We start from the raw sequence: 25,471 nt of genomic DNA, 5'->3' as shown, positions 1-25,471 counted from the left end.
GAAACTCGCACCCAGGCATGCCTCAGCACTACAGGGAAAATGGGAAGACAATAGGGCAGCCAGGATCACCAACCACTGACCATGCCTTTGCTCCAGCTCAGTTGAGGAGGTCTCTTGTGACCACACTACCCCTCCCCCATACTTAACAAGCTACCCCCAGGGCTGATCCAGGGAAACACAAAACAAAAAGAAAAGAAGGCACCTGCCCTTAGCTTTTTCACACCAGTCAGTTCAACATCAGGTTCTCCAGCTTCTAACTGAAAAAACCAGAGGCCACAACACACAAAGCCTCACCATCATCAGCATGATGACGCAAAGCAAGCACGAAAAGACCACAGAATCTTTCTATGGGGACAAGGACCAAAACACTAATACCTAAGAAGTCAGTATTGAGATTGTACTCCCACCTGAAACTTGAGAAGGGACTATGAACTGCTTGCATGCACAAATAGCTCTCCTGGAACAGTTGAAGAAGGAAACAGAAGAAAACTGGGCAATGATTTTAAAACTATGGAAAAAGAATTCACTGAAGAGAACAGCTCTTTAAAAAGGAAAACTGAACAAATGAAAAATGAAGTACAAAACCTAACTGGGAAAACTGGACAAATGGAAAAGGAAGCACAAAACCTAACTGGGAAAACTGGACACATAGAAAAGGAAGCACAAAACCTAACTGGGAAAATTTGACAACTGGAAAAGGAAGCACAAAAACTAACTGGAGAAAATAATTCCTTAAAAGGAATAATTAGACAAATGGAAAAGGAGATGCAAAAGTTAACTGAAGAAAACAATTTGATAAAAACTAGAATTGGGCAAGTAGAAACTAATGACTGTATGATACATTAAGAATCAGACAAACAAAATCTAAAGAATGAAAAGACAGAAGAAAATGTAAAATATCTAGTTGGAAAAACAACTGACCTGGAAAATAGATCCAGGAGAGAAAATTTAAGAATTATTGGCCTACCAGAAAGCCATGATGAAAAAAAAAGTCTGGATAATATCTTCTAAGAAATCATCAAGGAAAACTGCTAGATCCAGAGAGCAAAATAGTCATCTAAAGAATCTACTGTTCACCTTCCAAAAGGGATCCCAAACTAAAAACACCAAGAAATATTGCTGCAAAATTCCAGAACTATCAAGTGAAGGAAAAAAACTACAGGCAGCCAGAAAGAAGCCATTCCAATATCGAGTAGCTACAGTCAGGATCACACAAGACCTTGTAGCTTCTACATTAAAAGACTGAAGGAATTGGAATCTGATCTTCCCTAAGGCAAAGGAGCTGGGACTACAACCAAGGATCAATTAAACCAGCAAAGTTTAGCATAACATTTCAGGCAAGGAGATAGACATTCAACAAAATAAGGAATTTCCAGACCTTCCTGACAAAAATGCTAGAACTCAATAGAAAACTCGATCTTCAAATACAGTTCTCAAGAGAGGCATAAAAGGTAAAAAGGGGAAAAGAAAACTTGTTACTCAATTTGGGCAAACTGTTTACCTTCCTATAAGAGAAGATGATACTTCTTAATCTTGAGAATTGTATCTATTATGAAATATAAAAGGGATATACGTAGATAGAGGGAATGGATATAAAGGAAATGATGTGATCATAAAAATGTAATATAACCATGCGAAGGCATTGGAACAGGAGATGTGAAAAGGAGGAAGCAGAAAATGGTAAATTACATCACAAGAAGAAGTACAAAATTATATTATAGTAGAGGGAAGGAGGGGAGGGAGATGAGCAATGTTTGAGAGGTATTCTCATCTGATTTGGTTCAAGGCGGGAACAATAAATTTAATGAAGTATATAAATCTAACTATTTCTATAGGCAGTAGGAGGGGAAAAGGGAAGAAAGGGGAGGGGAAACTAAAGGAGAGGGAAGAAGTAGTAAGGGTAAAGGAGAGTAAAAGGGAAGGGGGATGAAGGAAGGAAGGGAAGATTGTGGGAGGTAGTGGTCAAAAGTAAAAACTCTATTGAGGAGGGGAAGGGACACAGGAGAACTAAAAGCACAAATGATGGGAAAGAGGATGGAGGGGAAGACACAGATTGTAATCATAACTGTGAATGTGAATGGAATGAACTCTCCTATAAAACAGCGACGGATAACACAATGGATTAAAAGTCATAATCCAACAATATGTTGTTCATAAGAAACACATTTGAAACAAGGGGATACACACACAGAGTAAAGGTAAAAGGTTGGAGCAGAATATATTGTGCTTCAGCTGATATAAGAAAAGCAGGGGAAGCAATCCTAATCTCAGACAAAGCAAAAGCAGAAATAGATCTGATCGAAAGAAATAAGGAAGGAAACTATATCCTGCTAAAAGGCACCACAGACAATGAATCAATATCATTACTAAACATGTATGCTCCAAGTGGTATGGCATCTGAACTCTTAGAGGAGAGGTTAGGGGAGCTGCAGGAAGAAATAGACAGCAAAACTATACTAGTGGGGGACCTCAACCTCCCCTTCTCTGAACTTGATAAATCTAACCTCAAAATAAACAAGAGAGAAGTTAAGGAGGTAAATAAAACTCTGGATATGGTAGATATGATAGATGTCTGGAGAAAACTGAATGGGCATAGAAAGGAATATACCTTTTTCTCAGCAGTACATGGCATATATACAAAAACTGAGCATGTTCGAGGACATAAAAACCTCACAATCCTGTGCAGAAAAGAAGAGATAGTCAATGCATCCTTCTAGGATCATGATGCAATAAAAGGCCATGGAAAGATAGAACAAAAATTAATTGAAAACTAAATAATCTAATCCTAAAGGAGTGGGTTAAACAAGAAATCATAGAAACAATCAACAATTTCATTCAAGGGAATGACAATAATAAGACAACCTATCAAATCTTATGGGACACTGCAAAAGCAGTTCTTAGGGGAAGTCTTATATCTTTGAATGTCTACATGAATAAAAAAGAGAAAGAGGAGATTAATGACTTGAGCAGGCAGCCGAAAAAGCTAGAAAAAGAACAAACTGAAAATCCCCAAGTAAATACCAAATTAGAAATACTGAAAACCAAAGGAGAGATTAATAAAATTGAAATTAAGAAAACTATTGAATTAATAAATAAAACCAATAGTTGCTTTTATGAAAAAACTAATAAAATTGATAAACCTTTGGTCAGTCTGATTTTAAAAAAGAAAGAATAAAACCAAATTACTAAAATCAAAAATGAAAGGGGTGAATGCATCTCCAATGAGAGGAAATTAAAACAATAATTAGAAATTACTTTGCCCAACTTTATGCTCATAAATTTAACAATCTAAATGAGATGGATGAGTATTTTAAAAATGCAATATTGCCCAGATTAACAGAAGAGGAAGCTGAGTACTTAAACAATCCCATCTTTTAAAGAACAGTTAATTCCAATACTACGTGGATTATTTTTGAAAACTGGGGAAGGAGTCCTCCCAAATTCTTTTTATGATACAAATATGGTTTTGATACCTAAACTAGGAAGAGACAAAACAGAGAAAGAAAATCACTGACCAATTTCTCTAATGAATATAGATGCAAAAATTTTGAACAAGATTTTAGCAAAAAATACAGCAACTTATCATGAGAATTATACATTATGATCAGGTAGGATTCGTACTAGGAATGCAGGGCTGGTTCAATATTAGGAAAACTACTAGCATTATCGACCATATCAACAACAAAACTAACAGAAATCACATGATTATCTCAATAGAAGTAGAAAAAGCTTTTGACAAAATACAACACCCCTTCCTATTAAAAACATTGGAGAGCATACGAATAAAGGGAACTTTCCACAAAATAATAAGCGGTATCTATCTAAAACCTTCTGCAAGCATTATAAGCAATGGTGATAAGCTAGATGCATGTCCAATAAGATCAGGGGTGAAACAAGGATGTTCATTATCACCACTATTATTCAATGGTACTAGAAATGTTAGCTACAGCAATTAGACAAGGTAAAGAAATTGAAGGAATTAGAATAGACAAAGAAGAAACTAAGTTATCGCTCATTGCAGATGATATGATGATATACTTAGAGAATCCCAGAGATTCCAGTTAAAAACTACTTCAAACAATAAACAACTTTGGCAAATTTGCAGGTTACAAAATAAACCCACACAAATCTTCTGCATTTCTATATATTAATAACAAAGCCCAAGAGCAAGAGATAGAAAAAGAAATCCCATTTAAAGCTAGGGTAGACACTATAAAATATTTGGGAGCTTACCTGCCAAAACACACCCAGGGACTATATAAACACAACTACAAGACACTTTTCACACAAATAAAGTCAGATCTAAGTAAGTGGAAAAACATCAGTTGCTCGTGGGTAGGCTGAGCCAATATAATAAAAATGACAATTCTACCTAAATTTATTTATTTAGTGCCATACCAATTAAACTATCAGATAATTATTTTCGAGAGATGGAAAAAACAGTATCAAAATTCATGTGGATGAACAAAAGGTCCAGAATAACAAGGGGACTAATGAAAAGAAATGCTAGGGAAGGTGGCCTAGCGCTACCAGATCTCAAATTGTATTATAAAGTAGCAATTATGAAAACCACTTAGTACTGCCTAAGAAACAGAAGGGTAGACAAGTGGAATATGCTAGGTACTCGTGACACAGTAGGCAATGAATATAGCAATCTCTCGTTTGATAAACCCACAGATAAGAACTCAGTGTTTGACAAAAATTGCTGGGAAAACTGGGTGACAGTGTGGGGGAAACTAGGCATAAACCCATGCCTGACACCCTACACAAGAATGAAGTCCAAATGGGTACATGATCTAGGTATAAAGATTGATACCATGGACAAACTGAAAGAGCAAGAAAGAGTGTATTTATCAGATTTATGGAGAAGCGAAGAATTTTTGACTAAAGAAGAGACAGAAAGCATTATGAAGTGCAAGAGGGATAATTTTGATTATATTAAACTGAAAAGTTTTTGCACAACCAAACCCAATGCAACCAAAATTCGGAGGGATGTAGAAAACTGGGAAAGAATTTTTACAGCTAATCTTGGGGATAAAGGACTCATTTCTGGAATATATAGAGAACTGAGTCAAATGTATAAAAATACAAGTCATTCTCCAATTGATAAATGGTCAAAGGATAAGGACAGGCAATTTTCAGAGGAAGAAATTAAAGATATCTATAGTTGTACGAAAAAATGCTCTAAATCACTTTTGATTAGAGAGATGCAAATCAAAACAACTCTGAGGTACCACATCACACCTATCAGATTGGCAAACATAAGAGAACAGGAAGATGATAAATGCTGGAGAGGATGTGGGAGAGTTGAAACACTAATGCACTACTGGTGGAGCTGTGAGCTGATCCAACCATTCTGGACAGCAATTTGGAACTATGCCCAAAGGGCTATAAAAATATGCATACCCTTTGACCCAGCAATATCACTTCTAGGACTGTATCCCCAAGAGATCATAAAAATGAGAAAGGGTCTCAAATGTACAAAAATATTTATAGCAGCACCCTTTGTGGTGGCCAAAAACTGGAAATCAAGGGGATGCCCATCAATTGGGGAATGGCTGAATAAATTATGGTATATGAATGTAATGGAATACTATTGTGCTATATGAAATGATGAACAAGAAGACTTCAGAGAGGCCTGGAAAGACTTATATGATCTGATGCTAAGTGAAAGGAGCAGAACCAGGAGAACTTTGTGCACAGCAACAACCACAGTGTGTGAGAGTTTTTTCTGGTAGACTTGGAACTTCATTGCAATGCAAGGACTTAATAAAAAATTCCCAATGGTCTTCTAAGGCAAAATGCTTTCCACATCCAGAGAAAGAACTGTGGAATTCAATTGCAGATTGTAGCAGATCATGTTTGTGTGTGTGTGCATGTCTCTGTGTGTGTGTGTGTGTGTGTGTGTGAGTATTGTGTTTTGGTTTGTTAGATGATTTCTCCCAATCATTTTAATTCTTCTACACAGCATGACTATAGTGAAAATGTATTTAATAGGAATGTATGTGTAGAACCTCGAAAAAATTGTATGCCATCTTGGGAAGGGAGGGGAGAGGGAGGGGGAAGGGAGGGGAAAATAATAATCTAAGTTATATGGTAGTTATTGTAGAACACTGAAAATAAATAAAATTAATAAAAAAAGAAAAAAGAATGACAATTATTTAAAGCTATTTTCAATGCCAAGTTAGAACACTCCAATATAATATAATAAAAACAATGCTACCTAATTATCTTATAGATTTAGTGCTATCCTAATCAAATGAGCAAGGAGGTACTTTATAAAGGTGAACAAAAAAAATAATTTGGAGGAACAAAAGGTTCTCATGGGAAATGATAAGAAAGAAAAGCAGGAATGAAGGGGAAACAGTACTTAAAGATCTCAGTTCATATTATGAAACCCACAAAGGCTGCAAATACTGTTACCATACCTTTAAGAGAGGGAATAGAATTCTAAAGAGGGACAATTAACTATCATGGCTGAGAACGCACGTGAGGACTGAGAAAGGATTAAGAATTTCTTTCCTAAGGAGATGTAGACAGTTCTTCACCACTGAAGAACTAATTTCTAAGAAACTATGAGCATTAGATGTTATCTTAATGAGAATTTGGAGAGGTATTTGAGATATTTGGAAGAGCAGATTTTGCTCCTATTGTGAGAAGACATCTTGAGAAATGAGTTCAACTGGAAGAATTGTGGCTATGCTGTACTTCCCATGTTTTGAAAAAGTAAGCAAGCAATTACACCGATACAAGTACACACACACTCTCACACTCACACCTCTCTTCAATACAACTGCTTGCTCAGTGTTAACATAAACATATATACAAACATACACACATGCATAAACATCCAGGGATGACAAGAATGCACAGGCAGCCCACAAGGCTTGAAAATAGCAAGATCTGATATTTAGTGGTTACACCAAGAAATCAAGGACAGAGAGATGAGATATGCCAGAGAACTCCAGGAGGTCTAAAGAGAGTGTGATTTCTTATATTCAGTTGGGGTTCATTAGGACAATAGCATAGGTCAAAGCTAACTCCAGGAGAGTCCCAAACAGAATAAACAGTGTTATGTATCTCCAACCTGAAATAGGTTCTTATATTCAAACCACACCCTAGTCTGAAGCTTACAGCCAATTAATGAGGGAAAGCCTGCAATTCTGTTACCCTGAACCTGAAAAGCTTTCCAACTAGTTGATGGCAGCCAGAGGCGACAGCATTCTGGTGGAGTTCAAAACAAAGGCAACTGCATGGGGTTTGCCCTAACTAAAGTTGGGATCAGGAATTTGCAACTTTCAGACCAAGAAGGAAGCAATCACACTTCTTTCTGGATCAGACAACTTTGGGCACACTGAAAGCTTACCCAGACTGAACAGCTCCTAAAAATCACTGAATCACAAAGCAATCAATACTCAGAAAAAAGCAACAGGACCTAGGGAAAAACAGTACAGAATTAAGCAAAGTCCAGACATTCCCTCCAGAAGTGCAAAGACCCTGACCTTGATACAAACTACTAGTCTGAAAATCAAGGTTGAGGGGGTGAAAGGGATGGGTGGTGGCAGAGGAAAACCTTTCACTGTTCAAAGGATGCTCAAGACACAAACCTAGAAGAAGAAAAAGACGCTAAACCATTAACAAGCAGAACTTCAAAGAAAAATACAACCTGATCACAAGTTGTAACCAAGAAATTCTGGAAGAAATGAAGCAAGATGGTTTTTTTAAGAGTTTTTAAATGATTTGATAAATAAAAGTGTCAGAGGAAAGAACTGGAAAAGAAATTGAAAGTTACCAAAGAAATACTTGGAAGGAGAAATAAGAGCTTAGAATAAGAGGTACAAAATCTTAACCTAGCAACAGACTCCTTGAAAATTAGAATGGACCAAGCAAGCACAAGTTAATGCCTCGATGAAACAAGCAATAGTAAACAAAGTTAAAAGACTGAAAAATAAGAAAAAGATATAACCTATCTCATATTAAACAATGATCTTGAAAAGAGAAGGAGAAGAGGTAATATTAAGAATCACTGAACTGCTTGAAAGTCATGACATCTATCAAGGAAAGTGCTCCCATCTATTAGAACCAAAAGGAAAAGTGAAAACAGAAAAAATCTACCAGCCATCTCCTTAAAGGAAATTCAAAATGAAAAATCCAGGAGTATCATAGACAAAATCTAGAAAGTCTGGGGCAAAGAAAAAAATAATGTAAACAGCCAGGAAGGTGCCGTAGTCAGGATCACACAAGATTTAGCAGCCACCACTACATAGACGAAAAGAGCTTCAAATGTGATATTCCAAAAAGCAAAAGATAAAGACAACAAAGTATAATTTACCCAGGAACAATCTTGGGGGTGGGTAAGAGTGAGGGAGAGGAAAATGCACTTTTAATGAAATGAAGTACTTCCAAACTTTCCTAATGGTAAGACCAGAACTAAATAGAAACTCCAAAAAACAAACACAGAGGTCAAGACAAATGTAAAAATATAAATGGAAGTAAGCAATCACAGGAGACTAAATGAGGAAGATGACATAAATATACCCTCAGAATCCTAATATCAGGAGTCAGAGAGGGAATTAAATAAGGCAGAGGATCTGGGAGTGGTTTCTGCTGTTTTGATTATCTTAGAAGAAAAGGGAGTGGGGAAGGAGGGAGGAAAAGAGACAAAAAATCTCAAATAATTGGAGTCAACAAATACGGGGATCATAGTGGGAGAAACATACAACACTTGAACTTCACTTTCATCTGAAATTCTGGTCAGGGACAAAAGACAGAGCAGTCCAGGACAAGGTACAGCCAGTGAAAAGACAGAAAGAAAAAAACAAGAAGTCCAGTGCTGAATCTCAGAGTGTGTGGAAGGGAGTAAATTGTAAGGAGACCAAAAAGAGAGAAAGGAGCCAGGTTATGAATGTTATTGAGGCTATGAATGTTATTAAGAGCCTAACAGATTTTATATTTGATCTTAGAAGTAATAGGGAGCCACTACAGTTTACTGAGTAGAAAGGAGTAAATGACATGATCAGACCTACAATTTAAGAAAATCACTTTGGCAGCTGAGTGGAGGATGGGCTACAGTAAGGAAAGACTTGAGGAAGAAAGTGTAACCTGAAGACTATTGCAGTAGTTCAGGTGTGAAATGACGAGGGCTTGCAATCAGAGTGGCTGCATAGAGAAGGGAGTATATATGAGAGATGTCACCAAGGTAGAAATAACAGGACTTGGCAACAGACTGGACATATGGGATGGGTAAAACTGTACCCTTGACAGTAACAAGCTAGATTTTAAGAAGAAAAGGTTTGGGGTGAAAGACAACATGGTCTGTTTTGGACATGATGAGTTTGAGATGTCTGTGTCCAGTTCAAGATGTCTAAAAAGCAATTGTTGATGCCAGACTGGACATTCAAAGGGCTGGATAAACGTCTCTATTTGGCATTTAAAGCTCTTCACAACTTGTCCCCATTCTATCTTTCTAGTCATGTTACTCCCCTGCATGCAATCTATGGTTCAATCAAACTTCATCACACAAAACTAACCAAGCACCAACACCAGCTCGTACATGCTAACACTCTCTAATACATCCCTCTCAAAATAACACTGTACTTACAGCTAGGTCCCAATTTATAGTGAAAATACTGAATTCTCTGAAGTGGTTATATAATTCAAATTTGCACTACATATTTTCCATTGGGCAGGAACTAATTATCAAATCTTAAATAATTTAAAATTTCAAATACTACAAATTCAAATACAGATTACCACTACAGGGGACTCATTATTCACTAATTGGGGCCTTGTTGTACTTGGTATTTACCTTCGTATACACTCGTGTGTGTTCCTATTTTTTCTACTGATGGAATGTAAGTTCCTTTACTGTTTCTATTGTCCTTGTAACTCACACATCCAGCACAGTCGCTAGCACAAAGTAAATCCCGTTGTAAGTAATTATTAATTCACTGACTCTTAAAGATACTATTTCATAGTCCATCAGTGGTTCCAAACTGTTTTTCACAACAAATTTATGGTTTGAACTTCAAAACCTCTTCCAACTTCAATATTATCACCCAAATAGAACTGTTCTCTGAATGCTCGTGGCCTCCTTAAACTTTTTCCCAAAAAAGTTTCCAATGTGACAGAAAAACTGCACAGATTATGACTTACTCCCTTTCCCCCCTCACTATTATTTAAATACACTAAACCGCTTCAGTTTATCTGAAAGTGACTCTGAAGATGATTCACTGCTCCAAGTCAATAATATAAATGAAGAAATTCAGCCAGCTTCACAGATCTCACTTTATTTTTTTCTTTCTATGTATTTGTAAACCTTGACAGCCATAAAATTCTCCAGTACCTTAAAACCAAAAAGGAGAACAAGTAGCCAGAATTCAAACATTCACCTCCAGATTTAAACTAAGGAACAGCAAATAGCTTCAGGTCCATCTTTACTTCACTCCTTCTATTCTTAGAAGATTTATCATGACTGCCAAATAAATGGTTCAGTTTTCAAAAGTCTACCAGGAGGTATGTCAGGGCCCAGCTGAGTTAAGCCAGAATCCTACGTAATAAAACATTTTTGAAATTTCATGGTGCAGGTTACAAAGTTACATAAAATTGCTTCATTTGTGACAACCAGAACTCAAAAGGAAAAATAAAGAACAAAACTGTTAACGATATACTACATCTTAGATGGACAGGATATAAACCCCCAAACGGCAATTTACTTCTAAGTATGTTAGCAAGTAATTCCAAAAAAAGTATTTAAACAATGGCTTTTGTTCCTCTGGTTACTGTAGTGACCCTATCATAACCAAACAGACATTATTAATGGCTCTTTATGCAGAAAGAATGAATGTGTTTTAGAATAGAAGCAGCAGGATACAAGGAGTATTTTAACATTCTCTGCCTTCAAATAATCAAATATTATTCCCTATTAATTCTTTCCTTTTCTCCATCAACTCCTTTCTCCAGAACAAAGCTAGAAAAACAAATCAATTATAATAGGTTACATTTATGTAGCACGTCAAGGCAGGCAGGTGGCATAGTGAATACAGCACTGGGCCTGGAGTCAGGAAAATCTGAATTCAAATCCAGCTTCAGGCCCTTACTAGCCCTGTGACCCTAGGCAAGGCACTTAACCATGTCTGCCTTAGTTTTCTCATCTGCAAAATGAGTAGGAGAAGGAAATGGCAAACCATCCCATAATCACTGCCAAAAAAACGCCAAACAGGGTCATGAAGAGTAGGACACAACTAAACAACATGTAGCACATCAAGGCTCATGAAGCATTGTACGTAATATATACATAAACAAAAAACTAGCAAAACACAAACAGTTCTAACCCTAAATTCCATTATCCAACACTAAGGCAACACTCTTGTTAGTAAGCTTTTACTATGTATTTAAGTTGTTAGTTCAAGTCTACTGTCAAAGGATTCCTGAGTTACTAAAATTAAATATTGTTTTAAGGGATAAAATGATTTTGCAAATAAAAAAAACTTACCCATTTGCAGGATCTAAGGCAATAGCTCTTGGCTGATCCAACTCTTGCCAAAATAAAACTTTTCTTAAAGTTCCATCTAAATTGGAAACTTCAATCCGATTAGTTTCAGAATCTGTCCAGTATAATTTTTCTCCCAACCAATCACAGGCCAGCCCATCAGGTGATAATAATCCAGAAACAACTACATTCTGTACGCTCTCGGTTTTGTTAAATTCTGTTCGTTTAATGGCTTCTTCACTTACATCACTCCAGTATATCAAGCCATGGTCAAAAACGAAGTCCACTGCAGCTGCATCCTCCAAACCTCCAACCACAATCGTAGCATTCTCTTTGCCATTGGTAGCATCCACCAGTCGTAAATCCCGTCTATTAGCATAAAGCAACAAGGGGGCCCCTATAAAAGAAATGTGCAAATAAAAAAAGCATTATTAAGTGGAATGAATGGGGTTTCCAGACCTAGAGTGCAAATATTTTTATGTTTTATTCACAAGTTAATATTAATAACTGATAAAATTGAAATGCCAATATAAAAGTTTACTGTGGAGAATCATACAACCTTAGAGGTTATCTAGTGAAACCTCTATCCTGTCTACAACAACTAAATCACTAAAAGGCGGTTATTTAGTTATTTGCATAAATGCCTCCAGTCAAAGAAAACTCACTACAAGGCAGCACATTTAATTTTTGGTCAGTTCTAATGTATGTGAGAGGGGTTTGGTAGGAAAGGAGAGAGGTAGGAAGGTAAATGTGAGGGAAAATACATCTGAGATTCCTTTGCTGTTAAATTTCCTCTACAAAGTCATACTTTTTTGCCATTTCTATCTACTTCACTGTTTATTATTATTATATCAGCCTTTACACAGAGTCTACTAAAAGAAAACAAAGCCAGTAAAAAGGAAGAAAAACAGGTTGAAGAGAAATATTAAGGTGCTAAATGTTTTATTGGACTGAAGTGATGTAAATCAAATAGTTTTTTGGGTTGTTAGGGTTTTTTTTTTTTTTAAATCCTTACATACCAGACCACAGACATTTAGCTATCTGAAAGTTGTAGGTAGCAAGGACCTAAAGGCTGGGGTAGAGAGCATAATTAGAGGACATCAACACCATAGATAAAACCAAAACTATGTTGCAATAATTTCCTTAAACTCTCATCCCTACTACTGGAAAGATTTAAACAGCAAGAGGCAAACCCAACCCACAAACCTTTATCTTTGAAAGGAAAACCCAACTCCCTTATGATTAAAATAAAAATCTTCTATTAACCCCAACTAGTATTAAATAATGTGACTAGTCACTACAGCAGAAACTAGTTTACTATCTTATTATCTTGACCATATTTCAATATATAGACACTAGTTCTTTAGTGGATTAAGCTGGAATATGGCCTTATTTTTGAATGACAACCTTCATGTTTGAAGTCTGGTAGTAATCATCTGTGCACATGGGTTCTGAGACACTTATGAGCTTTGTGATCTGGGACAATCTCTTAGCCTGTGTCTGCCTAGCTTCTTCAAATGTAAATGGCAACAATAAAACACCTACCTCACAGGGCTGTTATAAAAATCAAATAAGATAATTTACAAAGCACATAATACAGTGTCCAGGCACATCAAAGGCATTTAATAAATACTTATTTCCTTCTCTCCCCTACTCCTTAAAACGGTACAAATCAATGCAAATAGCAGCCTGTCCAAGTGTGTTCATCCTGTGTAAAGCTTGTCCCTGTTCTCCCATAAATCTACCACCCAATGTGTTGGGGGCCTGCCTCTCATTTTCATGACAGTGAATGGATAGTAATAGAACAACAAGGGTTCATCAGTTCTCTCACTCTCAATTATATGGTCATGTATTTCTATGATGACATCTTTTATACTATTTTCCTACATAATTCCTTCATTGTAACATGTTGCAGCCTGCTCACATCCACTGTGCACCTACCTCTTCATTGCCCTTAGGATGACCGTCAACTCAAATTCCTTTCAGACTAGTATTCTATGCCTCAGAACCATACAATATCACCTTAAGTATGATGATATGAGCCAAAGTTTTAGGGAAAAAACTGGGGACTCTAAAAGAACTAAAAGTAATCCTGTCCTCTTTCCTCTTGCTGCACAATTTGGAACCCAGAAAACTCCATTTCTAGTACAGCTCAAAGTTATACTGAAAGACCACCTCTATTGGTTATTCAACCAATTAAAAAATAGATATTTTTTTCACTAATGTGGTTTTTACTTTCAGTTAGGACAAACTCTTTTGAATATTTATAAATCTCATTTAAGAGAATCTGGAATGCTCTGGAGCTTGAGAAAATCCTCAAAGATTCTGGCCCACAATCATCTAGAGGGCCTCACCTTTTATAGGAAATCCCTCTCCAATTTTAACTCCACACCGATTCCATTACAGAAGTAAATACTTTTAGTTCAGCACATAGCACACATCTCTGTTGTAGGCTTCACTTGATATTAATATTCGGAAGGACAAATAAAATTATTTCTGCTAACTGCTAATGTTATTCTCCTTGCCTTATTACTCACAAAGGTGAACCATATACCAAATATAATTCTTCAAATTAAGTATTTAACCAACCTGAGGAAGAAATGAAAGACCTTTCAACAATGGACAGGGAAAATACTTAAACAAAGGATAAAGAAGAAATTAAATGGACAAGGTTGCTTAGTACTGAAAAGTGTACTTTCTCATGGTTTTCCCTTTGGTTCTGATTCTTCTTTACAATGTAGAAACATGTTTAATACGATTGTACGTGTATAGCCTCTTTGAGATCACATGTCATCTTGGACAGGGAAGAAGGGAAGGAGGAGAACATTTAGGACTCAAACTCTTATAAAAGTAAATACTGAAAATAAAAATAAATATTTGGGGGGAAGTGTGCTTGCACAAGTAAAATAAAGCAGTAAGAACAAGGGAAAAGGGGGGAAGAACCTCTATTGCCAAATTTTTTCAATAAAAATCTGATATTCAAGATATACAGATGATTATTATAAATAAATAAAAACAAATGCATTCTCCAACAAAGAAATGATCAAAGGATGTGAATAGGAAGCTCTCACAGAAGGAATTCAAACTATCAATATCAATATGAAAAATGCTTTAAATCACCAATTATTAGAGAAATCCAAATTAAAACAACTCTGGTTAAATGTCACAACAATCAGGGCTGCAAACATGACAAAAAAGGAAATGGCAATTGCTGGAGGGACTATTGGAGAACAGCTTCATTGATGCACTAAAGAGGGAGCTATCAATTAATCTAATCATACTGGAAAGCAATTTACAACTATAACCAAAGTAAAAAAAAAAAACTACACCCTTTGACCCAATAATACCTCTCCTTTCTGAAGAGTTCGAAGAAAGAATAAGGGAACCCATAAGAACAAAAACATAGCAACATTTTTTTTACTATAAAAAATAACTGAAAATAAAGTAGCTGCTCATCAACTGGGGAATGACTGAAAAATTATATAGCATATGAATGCAATGGATTATTACTACTCTGCAAGAAATTACAAAAAGGGCCGACAGCAAAGGTTTATTGCACCGGGCTCGGAGCTGAGTGCAGCCCAGCCTTGACGCTGCATTACACAGACAGGACTGGAGCAGGTTTCTGGACACAGAATCATGGGTAGCAGCTAGAATTCCCAGATTTCTCAACCCACAAATGTCAAAGACAGCTTCAAAGGTCAGTAAGAAAGCTCTTTCACCTGGGTGAGAAAGCCCTAGTCCCGTTCCCAGAACAGTGGCAGCCACTGAGGCAGCAGTCAGCAGTGTCCATTTTTGGATTCCTCAGCCTAAAGACCCTCGGGGAATTGAGCAGCCAATCTGGGTCTCAGGCCTGAGTGACAGTTCTGGGGTGAGGAAGAGCACTGGCATGGTGGAGCTGCTGGTAACTGTGAAGAGGGAATCCTACTCACTGATCCTGGGCAGATAAAAATACTTGTGGTTGCTCACAGACCAGAATGCATGCCAGGAGAGGAGTAAACTCCTCTCCCTTGATTGTGCCACCTCAGAGGAACTAAAAACTTACAGGTCCCTAGAGTATATCCTTCACTTGACAAAGGACTCAAAAATCAAATAACTGATTGGGAAAATGCCCAAAAAAGGGGAAAAAATAAGACTACAGAAGGTTACTTTCTTGGCAAAAAGGTATTTTCTTCCATCCTTTCAGATGAGGAAGAATAAAGCATACCATCAGAGGAAGACCTAAAAGTCAAGGCTTCTGTATCCAAAAACCTCCAAAAAAAAAAAAATTCAACGGTCTCAGGCCATGGAAGAGCTCAAAAAGGATTTTGAAAATCAAGTAAGAGAGGTAGGGGAAAAATTGGGAAGACAAATGAGAGAGATGCAAGAAAATCATGAAAAGCAAGTCAACAGCTTGCTAACGGAGACCCAAAAAGATGCTGAAGAAAATAACACCTTTAAAAATTGACTAACTCAAATGGCAAAAGGGGTCCAAAAAGCCAACGAGAAGAATGCTTTAAAAAGCAGAATTAGCCAAATGGAAAAGGAGGTTTAAAAGTTCACTGAAGAAAATAGTTCTTTAAAAATTAAAATGGAGCAGATGGAAGCTAATGACTTTATGAGAAACAAAGAAATTACAAAACAAAACTGAAAGAATGAAAAAATTGAAGAAAATGTGAAATACGTCACCGGATAAACAACTGACCTGGAAAATAGATCCAGGAGAGACAATTTAAAAATTATGGGACTACCTGAAAACCATGATCAAAAAAAGAGCCTGAACATTATCTTTCATGAAATTACCAAGGAAAACTGCCCTGACATTCTAGAACCAGAAGGTAAAATAAATATTGAATGAATCCACTGACCACCTCCTGAAAGAGATCCCAAAAGAAAAACTAGGAATATTGTAGCCAAATTTCAGAGTTCCCAGGTCAAGGAGAAAATATCGCAAGCAGTCAGAAAGAAACAATTTGAGTATTGTAGAAATACAGTCAGGGTAACACAAGATCTAGCAGCCTCTACATTAAGGGATCAAAGGGCTTGGAATATGATATTCCAGAAGTCAGAGGAACCAGGATTAAAAACAAGAATCACCTATCCAGCAAAACTGAGTATAATACTTCAGGGGGAAAAAAGATAATTCAATGAAATAGAGGACTTTCAAGCATTCTTGATGAAAAGACCAGAGCTGAACGGAAAATCTAACTTTCAAACACAAGAATCAAGAGAAGCATAAAAAGGTAAAACAGGAAGGAGAAATCACAAGGGACTTACTAAAGTTGAACTGTTTACATTCCTACATGGAAAGATAATATTTGGAACTCGAGACTTTTCTCAGTATTTGGGTAGTTGGAGGGATTATATACATATAGACAGAGGTCAAAGGGTGAGTTGAATAGGAAGGGATGATATCTAAAAAAATAAAATTAAGAGGTGAGAGCAATATATTGGGAGGAGAAAGAAATGGAATGGGGCAAATTATCTCTCATTAAAGAGGCAACACAAAGCTTTTTCAATGGAGGGGAAAAGCGGAAAGGTGAGAGGGAAAAAGTGAAGCTTACTCTCATCACATTTGCCTTAAGGAGGGAATAACATGAAAATCTCTCTTACATACAGGGAAGTAGGAGAGAAGAGGATAAGTGGGGTGTGGAGGGTGGGATGATAGAAGGGAGGACAAATGGGAGGACGGAGTAATTAGAAGTAAACACTTTTGGGAAGGGACAAGATCAAAAGAGAGAATAGAATAAATGGGGACAGGATAGGATGGAGGGAAATATAGTTAGTCTTACACAACATGACTATTATGGAAGTCTTTTGCATAACTACATGTGTATAACCTATACTGAATTGCTTGCCTTCTCAGTGGGGATGGGTGGGGAGGGAGGAAAGGAGAGAAGTTGGAACTCAAAGTTTTAGGAACGAATATTGAGAATAGTTTTTGCATGCAACTGGGAAATAAGAAATACAGGTAATGGAATATAGAAATCTATCTTGTCCTACAAGAAAAGAGAGAAGATGGGGATATGGGAAGAGAGGGGTGTGATAGAAGGGAGGACAAACTGGGGGAAGAGGTAATCAGAATGCACAGTGTCTTGGGGTGGGTGAGGGGAGAAGTGAAAATTTGGAACTCAAAATCTTGTGGAAATGAATGTTGAAAACTAAAAATAAAGAAAGAAATTTAAAAAAAAAGAAATAACAAAAAGGAAAGTGTGTCAGAGAACCTAGGAATATTTTTATGAATTGATAATAAGCAAAGTGAGCAGAACCAGAATCAAACACCTACTATGTGCTAAGCACTGTTCTAAGTGCTTTACAAATATTATCTCATTGGTTCTATAATTATCTCTATTTTACAACTGAGGAAACTGAAACACATAAGTTTTAAGAGATTTGTCCAAAGTCAACAGAAAGCAAGAATCTGAAGGCAGATCTGAATTTAGGTCTTCCTGACTCCAAGCCCAGTTCTCTATCCATTATACCAGCTAGCTGCTTCATAATGAGGTGGCCCTTCTTGTCAAAGGCTAACCCTTCTACATACACAAGAAATCCTACTGCAGTCTCTTCTCCACTAGACGGCCCCTCTATCATCCTCACTCTCTTAATTATCTTCAATCTCTCCCTGTCTATAAATTGCTTTCCTACTTTATATAAATAGAACCACATCCTGAAAAACCCTTCCTTGTTCATTCACCTCTATATCCCTCCTTTATGTGGCTAAACAGCTATTTACAGTAGGTGTCTCTACCTCCTTTGCTCTCTCTCTCTTTTTATCTTTCTATTGTCTCTCCTCCAACCTCATTCAACCAAAACTGTTCTCTCCAAATTACTAATGATCTCTTAGTTGCCAAATCTAATGGCCTTTTCTCAATCCTCATTCTTCTTGACCTTTCTGTAGCTTGTGACACTGCCCATCTTCTCTAGGGACACCACTCTCTCCAGATTCTTCTCCTACATGACAACTTCTATTCAGTCTTCTGTGCTGGATTTTTATTAATTGTCTATTAATCATGGGTGTCCGTTAGAGGACTCGAGTCCTCTTCTCTTCTCTCTATATATTATTTTACTTGTGATCTCATCGGCTTCCACAGATTCAATTATGTTATGCTGATGATTCTAAAAATAAAAAAATCCTGTCCTAACTTCTTTGCTGACTTCCTGTATTGTACATCTCAAATTGGATGTCTAGAAGATATCTTAAACTCAACACGTCAAAAATTGAACTTTATCTTTCTCCAAAAAACTTTCCTTCGTCCTAACTTCTCCATTACTGTTGAGGCTTCCACCAATCTCCCAATCACCAACTCACAATCTAAGTTTCATCTATTTCCCCTCCATTGCCAATTTGTTACCAAAGCCTGTGGATTTTTTAGCTCCTCTTCTCAAGTCTCTTCTCACTCCAGTCTATCCTTCATGCAGCTGGTAAAAAATTTTTTCATAAAGTACAGGTTTGGCCATGTGACCTCCCTACTCAATAAACTTCAGTGACTTCCTATCACCTCCAGAATCAAATAAGAAATTCTCTTGTTTGGCATTCAAATGTTTTCATAATCGACTTCTCACCCTCCTCTGCCAGTCTTCTTATACCTTCTCTCTATTTCTGTCCTCATATATTCCTTGATGCAGTGAAACTGATCTCCTTGTTGCTCGTTGAACAAGACACTCCAGACTCCAGGCATTTTCACTGGTTCTCTCAAGCCTGGAATGCTTTTCGTCTTCATCTCTACCTGTGCCTCCTGGCTTTCATTAAGTACCAGCTAAAATTCCACCTTCTCATTCTACTACCTTCTTTCTCAATACTGCTTAATGTCTTTACTTTTTTGATTATTTCAAATTTATCACGTATATGGTTTGTTTGTACATAGTTGTTTGCTTGTTGTCTCTCTCATTAGACTGTAAGCCCTCAAGGATAGGGACTATCTTTTGCATTTCTTTGTATCCCCAGCACTTAGAATAGTGTCTGGCACATTATAGGCTCTCAATAAATGCTTACTGATTAATTGACATCATTCCCACTTCTTGGAAGGCAGGTGATGCACCAGAGGTGCAGAATGAGACATACATTTTCAATGTCTTTTTTTCTGTTTTGCTAGACTACACTTATCCGTTTCAAGGGAAAACTTGAATTTGGTGAGAAAGTTGGGGGAGGAGTTAGTAGACAGTGTTAGTGATACAATAAAGAAAAGAATAATAAAACATTAAATACTAAGATAAGACCAGAAAGAAGTCCTGAAGGAGACAAGAGAGAGGCAAGAGAGTTTTGTTACTATCATGCTAAATTTAATTTACATTTTGAAAACCCAAAGTCTACATGAGAGAAGTTCACAGCTTCATATACAATCCTCTTTTCCAATCTCTGGATAATGACATGTTCATGGTTGTAGATGTTTAAGTTCATAACAAAAAAAGAAAACAATTTTTTAAAAGAAATAATATTAGCATTTGAGATTATCATTCCATGTTAGGTTCAAGACAAGGAGCTATGGAACTTTTCCAGGATTTAAAGCCTCTTGCAATCTTAAGTAAAATTAGTCCCTCCTATTGGCCAAGTTTTCAAGATTATTCTTAGATTATTTTTCCATATGAGAGACTAAACTTATGGTTGTACTAAAGTAGGAAACTTCAACATATTAATGTGTTAATGTGGTTGTATTAATATAGGAAACTCCAAGATGAAGAAACCTGTTCAAGTAATGGAGTCTAGCAACTTCTCGGCAACTTATAGTCTTAGAAAACTGCTTGCCTCGAGTTATATAGCCAGTGTGTTTCGGAGATGGGACTTGAATCTAGAATTTCCTAAATCCAAGAACAGTTTTCTATCAGGCTACAATCTTAGCTATAGTATGATGTGGAAGCCAAATAAGTATTATAAACTTGAATTTCATTAAGAGAAGCAAAGCATCCAGGAAGGTTATGACAATATCTGTACAACACTTTTCAGAGCACATCTAGAGGATTGTATTCAGTTTCAAGGGCTATATTTTAAGATGAAGGATAAGCATGATGATAGAATGCCACAAGATCATACCATATGAGGGTAATTTGAAGGAACTGAAAATGTCCATACTGAAATGAGAAGATTTAGAAAGAACATGTAATGTCTTCAAATATTTCAATATATGTTATATTTCAATATGTTATATATATATACATACACATATATATATATATATATATATATATATATATAAAAAACATTTCAATGTTATATAGAAAAGGAATTAGACTTGTTCTGCTTAGTCACTGAGGGCCAGAACTAGGAATGACAGGTATATAATGCAAAGAGCCTGGTTACCGCACAATCACGCTTTTATTTACTTTTCTCCCATTACTCCATATCCACTGTAGTAAGAAGATGACTGGCCCTGGTACCAAAAGAAACAGGTTGAAGTCTGGGCTCTGCCAAGTACTAGCTGTGTAATTGAGGGCAAGTCACTCAAACTACCTGAATCGAAATTTCTTCTTGTGTAAACTAAATATTGTATAAATCATTTTATTATAAACATGATACTTGTACCACTCACCTCATAGGGCTGCTTATGCAAAGTACTTTGTAAACTGTAAAATACTATTAAAATAAGTGATGAGAACCTTTGGCTCCAAATTAGTACCCCTTCATAGAATACCTGTGTTTATTTAAGTCCTACACTTCTTTCAATATTCCTTCAAAGTCCAGTTCATATTAAAGCTGCCCTGGAAAGCCTTTCCAAATTGTTCCAGTCCTTAGTAGTCTCTTACTCCTCTAAACAATACTTACTATATCTACCATTCACTTGGTACTTCATATTATCTTTTTAATTTACATATCCTCTCTCCCTATCAAAGCCACTTAAAAATCAGAACATATCTTATCCCTCTTTGTAACTGCAGCACCTAGTGTGGTACTCCTTGCACCTAAATTGCAGCCAAAAAATATTTATTGATGATTCAATTCTAAAATACTGTCAAAGATAGCAGAACAAATTGCTAATGTTGTTTCCCATGTCTTATTACTCACAATCAATTAAAAATTACTCAATCTATTCTTCTAAATAAGTATCAGGCTATTGACTGATGAAGATTAGAAATAACATCACTAAGTGGATAGCTTCTCATTCCACATTAGGTTCAAAATAAGTAGAGCCTACTGTAAACAAAGCTCTATGCTTGCACTAGTGAAGACAGGTGTTGCTATATACTCCCTGAACTCATGGAGCTTGAAGAGTAGTCCATATATACACATGCATACACACACGCACACACACAAGTATGATTCAAAGCAATGAATGCAAAGTGCATAAGAGGCAAGAAGGAAAGTGGTGAATGAAATCTGAAGGTAAAAAACTCATTACCAAGAAGGAGGATTAGAGCAGGCATGTTGTAAGTGGGATCTGAATATGGAAAAAATCCCAAATTTAGGGAAGGAGATTCCTGGCATAAGGAAGGAAAGAACAGGGTATGTATGAGAAGCTGAGTGGTAAAATTTGCTAAAGAAAAGGGTACTGAAAGGCTGGAAAGTATGAGATAAGGTTGGAAAGAATACAGCAGTAAGTTGTGGAAGAATGCCAAGCAAAAAACATGAAGAGAAGCAGCCTGGTACAATGCAGAGTAAGGATTCTGCAGTCAGATGCTTACACTGAGCAAGTAGCAAGTAATGAAAGCCTCCTGGACCTCCGTTTTCTCATAAAATAAGGGGGCTAGACTAGATGGCATCTAAGGTCCTTTCCAGTACTAAATCAATGTATTATTTATTCTATGATCCAAAGGAACTTTAAGTTTACTCAAGAGGCGATAGGAAACAACTGAAGATTTTTAACCAGAGGTATGACATAACCACATCTACGAACCACATCCGATAAGACGTGAAAGATGGCTAGAAGGAAAACTAAGTTGAACTGAAAAAGACCTCAAAACAGTTCAAGAAGGTGCTAATGAGGACTTATACTACCATGGAACTAACAGAAATAGAGAATGGAACAAAAATGACAAGTAGTAGTAGAGGCAGAATTGACAGAAGCAAGAAACAAAAGATGCCAAAGGTTCACCATCTATAAGAAGTCTCATGGCCATATCATGAATATTTTCAGATATAGTCAGGAGATATTGGACATGGGAAGTACCAATTACTACCATTAAAAACAAAATTGATTTTTATTTTAGGGTATAGGAAATGAATGGCTACTTATGTGAGTCATTTCTGAATCCTCTGTGTATAATTCTACTCTCAATTTGTTAAAAAAAAAAAAAAAACATAAAAATACCAAGTTAGAAAAATAAAAATGATACACCACTTAACTACTGCTACTAAAATTGAAAAAAAATGGAAAGGCACAAAACAGACCAACATAGTATCATCATTTCCTAAGCAAATTTAATGGAGGTAAATCAATCATCAAGAGACTAAAAGAGTCTTAAAAACCACCACAGGTAACACATACTTTATCTTTTTTGCCAAGTAGAGAGATGCTGCAGTCAAGGGAAACAACAGTTTAGAATAGAAACTCATTTGTAAAATGTTCCAAAGATTATAAATAATATCACCTCATAAAAACAAGAAGCAACAAAGAAAAAAAAAAGATGACAAGATGTTTATTAGACAGAGACTCAATGAAGTCAAAACATACCATTTAAGGACAAAACTACAAAGCCCACTAATAAGAAAAAAATTGAAAAGACCCATCAGGATCTCAACCATAAAATATTTTCTCCACCAATGAACTCCAGCACTACAGTCTTGTTTGGGACCAAAATGACATCACTATGGTAAAGTCAACTTTTAATGTGTCCAACTGTGACTGATCAGACCAATAGAAGCTCATAATGCCCTACCACAGGTCAGGTACAAAATAGTCCATGTGAACATTTAGGGTGGATATTCCAAACTTGCACATCCTGCGTTTCCTTTAAGCTGTTTCAATTCTGCTTTGTACACACAGCACAACACCTTCTCTGATGTGGGAACGCCATGCTGAGCAGTCCTGTCCCAGTGTCTCTCATGTCATACAATCAATTCCAAAGTTCTTGAGAGAGACCTTTGTATCTCTTCCTCTGACTACCACGTGAACTTCTGCCCTGTGCATGTGAAGACTTCCCCTGGTGGAATGGGTGAATGAGAACAATTTGTTTCAGCAGCCACAAAGGCAGTGGAAGCAGGCTCTGTGGCATGCTTAGAGCTCGGTTAGACATCAAAGACACCAAGGTCATCCACTACATCTAGAGCCATCACCAGCCATCTTGATTCTGTAAGACAATGACTTTGTGCAACGCTGCCTCACTTAAATCCAATTTATGCATGAATCAAAAGATATCACCCACACCATTTTACCATTATACTTATCTCAAAGTCCTGTGGCAGCACATAAGTGACAAAGCAAGAGATGTGGACACACTGGGAGCCACACAACCGTGCACACAGGTGACCCAGGCAATAGGGTTGTTTCTCACAGGAAGCAGCAATGGGATTTGGAAGCCCCCAGGTATCTGAGCAGTCTTTTAAGGATTGCACTGCTCACCTCCTGGTACGAGGAAGGGGCTAGAAAAGGTGCCCTAAAAATTGTCTGCTTACCCAACGCTGGCCTGATTATCACTGCAAGGGGGGTAATCTCACTCTACAGTCAAAACACAAAAAAATGTACAAAAATGTATGCAAAGATGATTCCACTCACCATCAGCACATGGAATGTGTGCACACTTAAAGACAACACAAAGTCCAGTAGACTTGAAAGACGAACAGCTCTTACTGCAAGAGAACTCAGCAGGTGCCACAGCTTTGCTATGCTACATGGGGAAGCTTATGGCAGCTGACCTAGTACACAGGAAGAAAGAATAAAAGTAGACAATACAATTTTGAGGGCAATTTGGAAGGAAAGTCAGACTGCCCTGATCCCACATATCCACTCTCACAGAACTCTGAAGTTTTCAAACTGAATAATGACCAAGAAATTTAGTGGGAAAGTAAAGTGAATTCTCAGACTCCTGAACCGCAGAGGTCAGCCAAAAACAGAAGGGCAGAAGAAAAAGGGCCATCAGCAAAGTCACCACAGGGTAGCCTCTCCATATGAGGACCAGAGACACTTGTAGCCTGAAAAACTCTGTATTTGGAAGGAACAAGAGCAGAGAGTTCCCTAGAGAAAGACCAAAGGGATAAGAAAGCAGGAGGTGGGTGGAAGCCCCAGTGAGCAGAGCCAGGTAATGACCAGATCAGTGCTTCAATACTCAAATGCGGACATCCCAGGCCCAAGGGCTGTGAGGTCTCTAACACTCCATTCTTAGATGCCACAGAAGGCCCTGAAGATAACAAGAATCTGGATCTCAAAGATCCAAGGGGGTCCTAACTCCAAGAGGGGGAGGGCAGTACAAGAACCTAAAGGACCCAATGCAAGACTAAAGAGGGTCAACTACCATACTCAAAGCTCAGAAAGAGTGTAGGGGCCTGGGCCTGGTTAAAAAAGGAAAAAAAGTCAATTTAGTAAGTAAAGGCAGAGGAATAAGTAGAGACATTGTCAACCTGGAAAAACTCAGACCAACTTGGTAATCAGTAAATAAAGTGAGGCATTTATTCAGGGTCGAGCAATTGCAATTCTGGCTGCCTTATTCAGAAGGGATGCAGAGGGAAGAAAGGTTGAAGGGGATTCTCATAGGGCTTAGTCATCGGAAACAGTGAGACGGCAAAGAGTCTGGATATACAGAACAGCCAAGCTTCAGGAAGGGAATGTTGAAGGTGTTGAGAAGTTACAAAAACAAGGTCAAAGAAATGTCCTTGTGATTGTCTCTGCTCAGAAACAAGGGCAGTTAGAAACTGCCAATAAAAGAAGTCTAGGTGGCCAGCATTACCCAGGGGTTGACAACACTAACCAATATCTAATAATACTGGAAATCTAGAACATTCTCAAAAAAAAAGGAGATGGCAACTCCATAACAACTACAAGCACTGACTGAAAGGAAAACAGAGATTTTTCCACAAAGACTATTTGAATATCTACAAGAAGCAAGAAATTTAAAAATTTAACAAAAGCTCCAGGA

The 25,471-nt window shown here is 37.1% G+C and overlaps 1 protein-coding gene across 2 annotated transcripts in view; it reads right to left on the bottom strand.

Moving 5' to 3' along the window:
• Positions 1 to 25,471, bottom strand: part of LRP6 (LDL receptor related protein 6) — a 143,536-nt gene that overhangs the window by 109,218 nt on the left and 8,847 nt on the right. For both annotated transcript variants that reach the window (XM_072653926.1, XM_072653927.1), the window contains exon 2: positions 11,495 to 11,888. In XM_072653926.1, coding sequence (XP_072510027.1) covers positions 11,495 to 11,888 — 394 coding nt within the window. The remainder of the gene's footprint in view (positions 1 to 11,494; positions 11,889 to 25,471) is intronic.

The sequence above is a fragment of the Notamacropus eugenii genome, chromosome 3, assembly GCF_028372415.1.
Source record: "Notamacropus eugenii isolate mMacEug1 chromosome 3, mMacEug1.pri_v2, whole genome shotgun sequence".
NCBI lineage: Eukaryota > Metazoa > Chordata > Mammalia > Diprotodontia > Macropodidae > Notamacropus > Notamacropus eugenii.
Note: the sequence above shows the minus strand (reverse complement) of the source record. Positions and strands in the feature narration are given on the sequence as shown.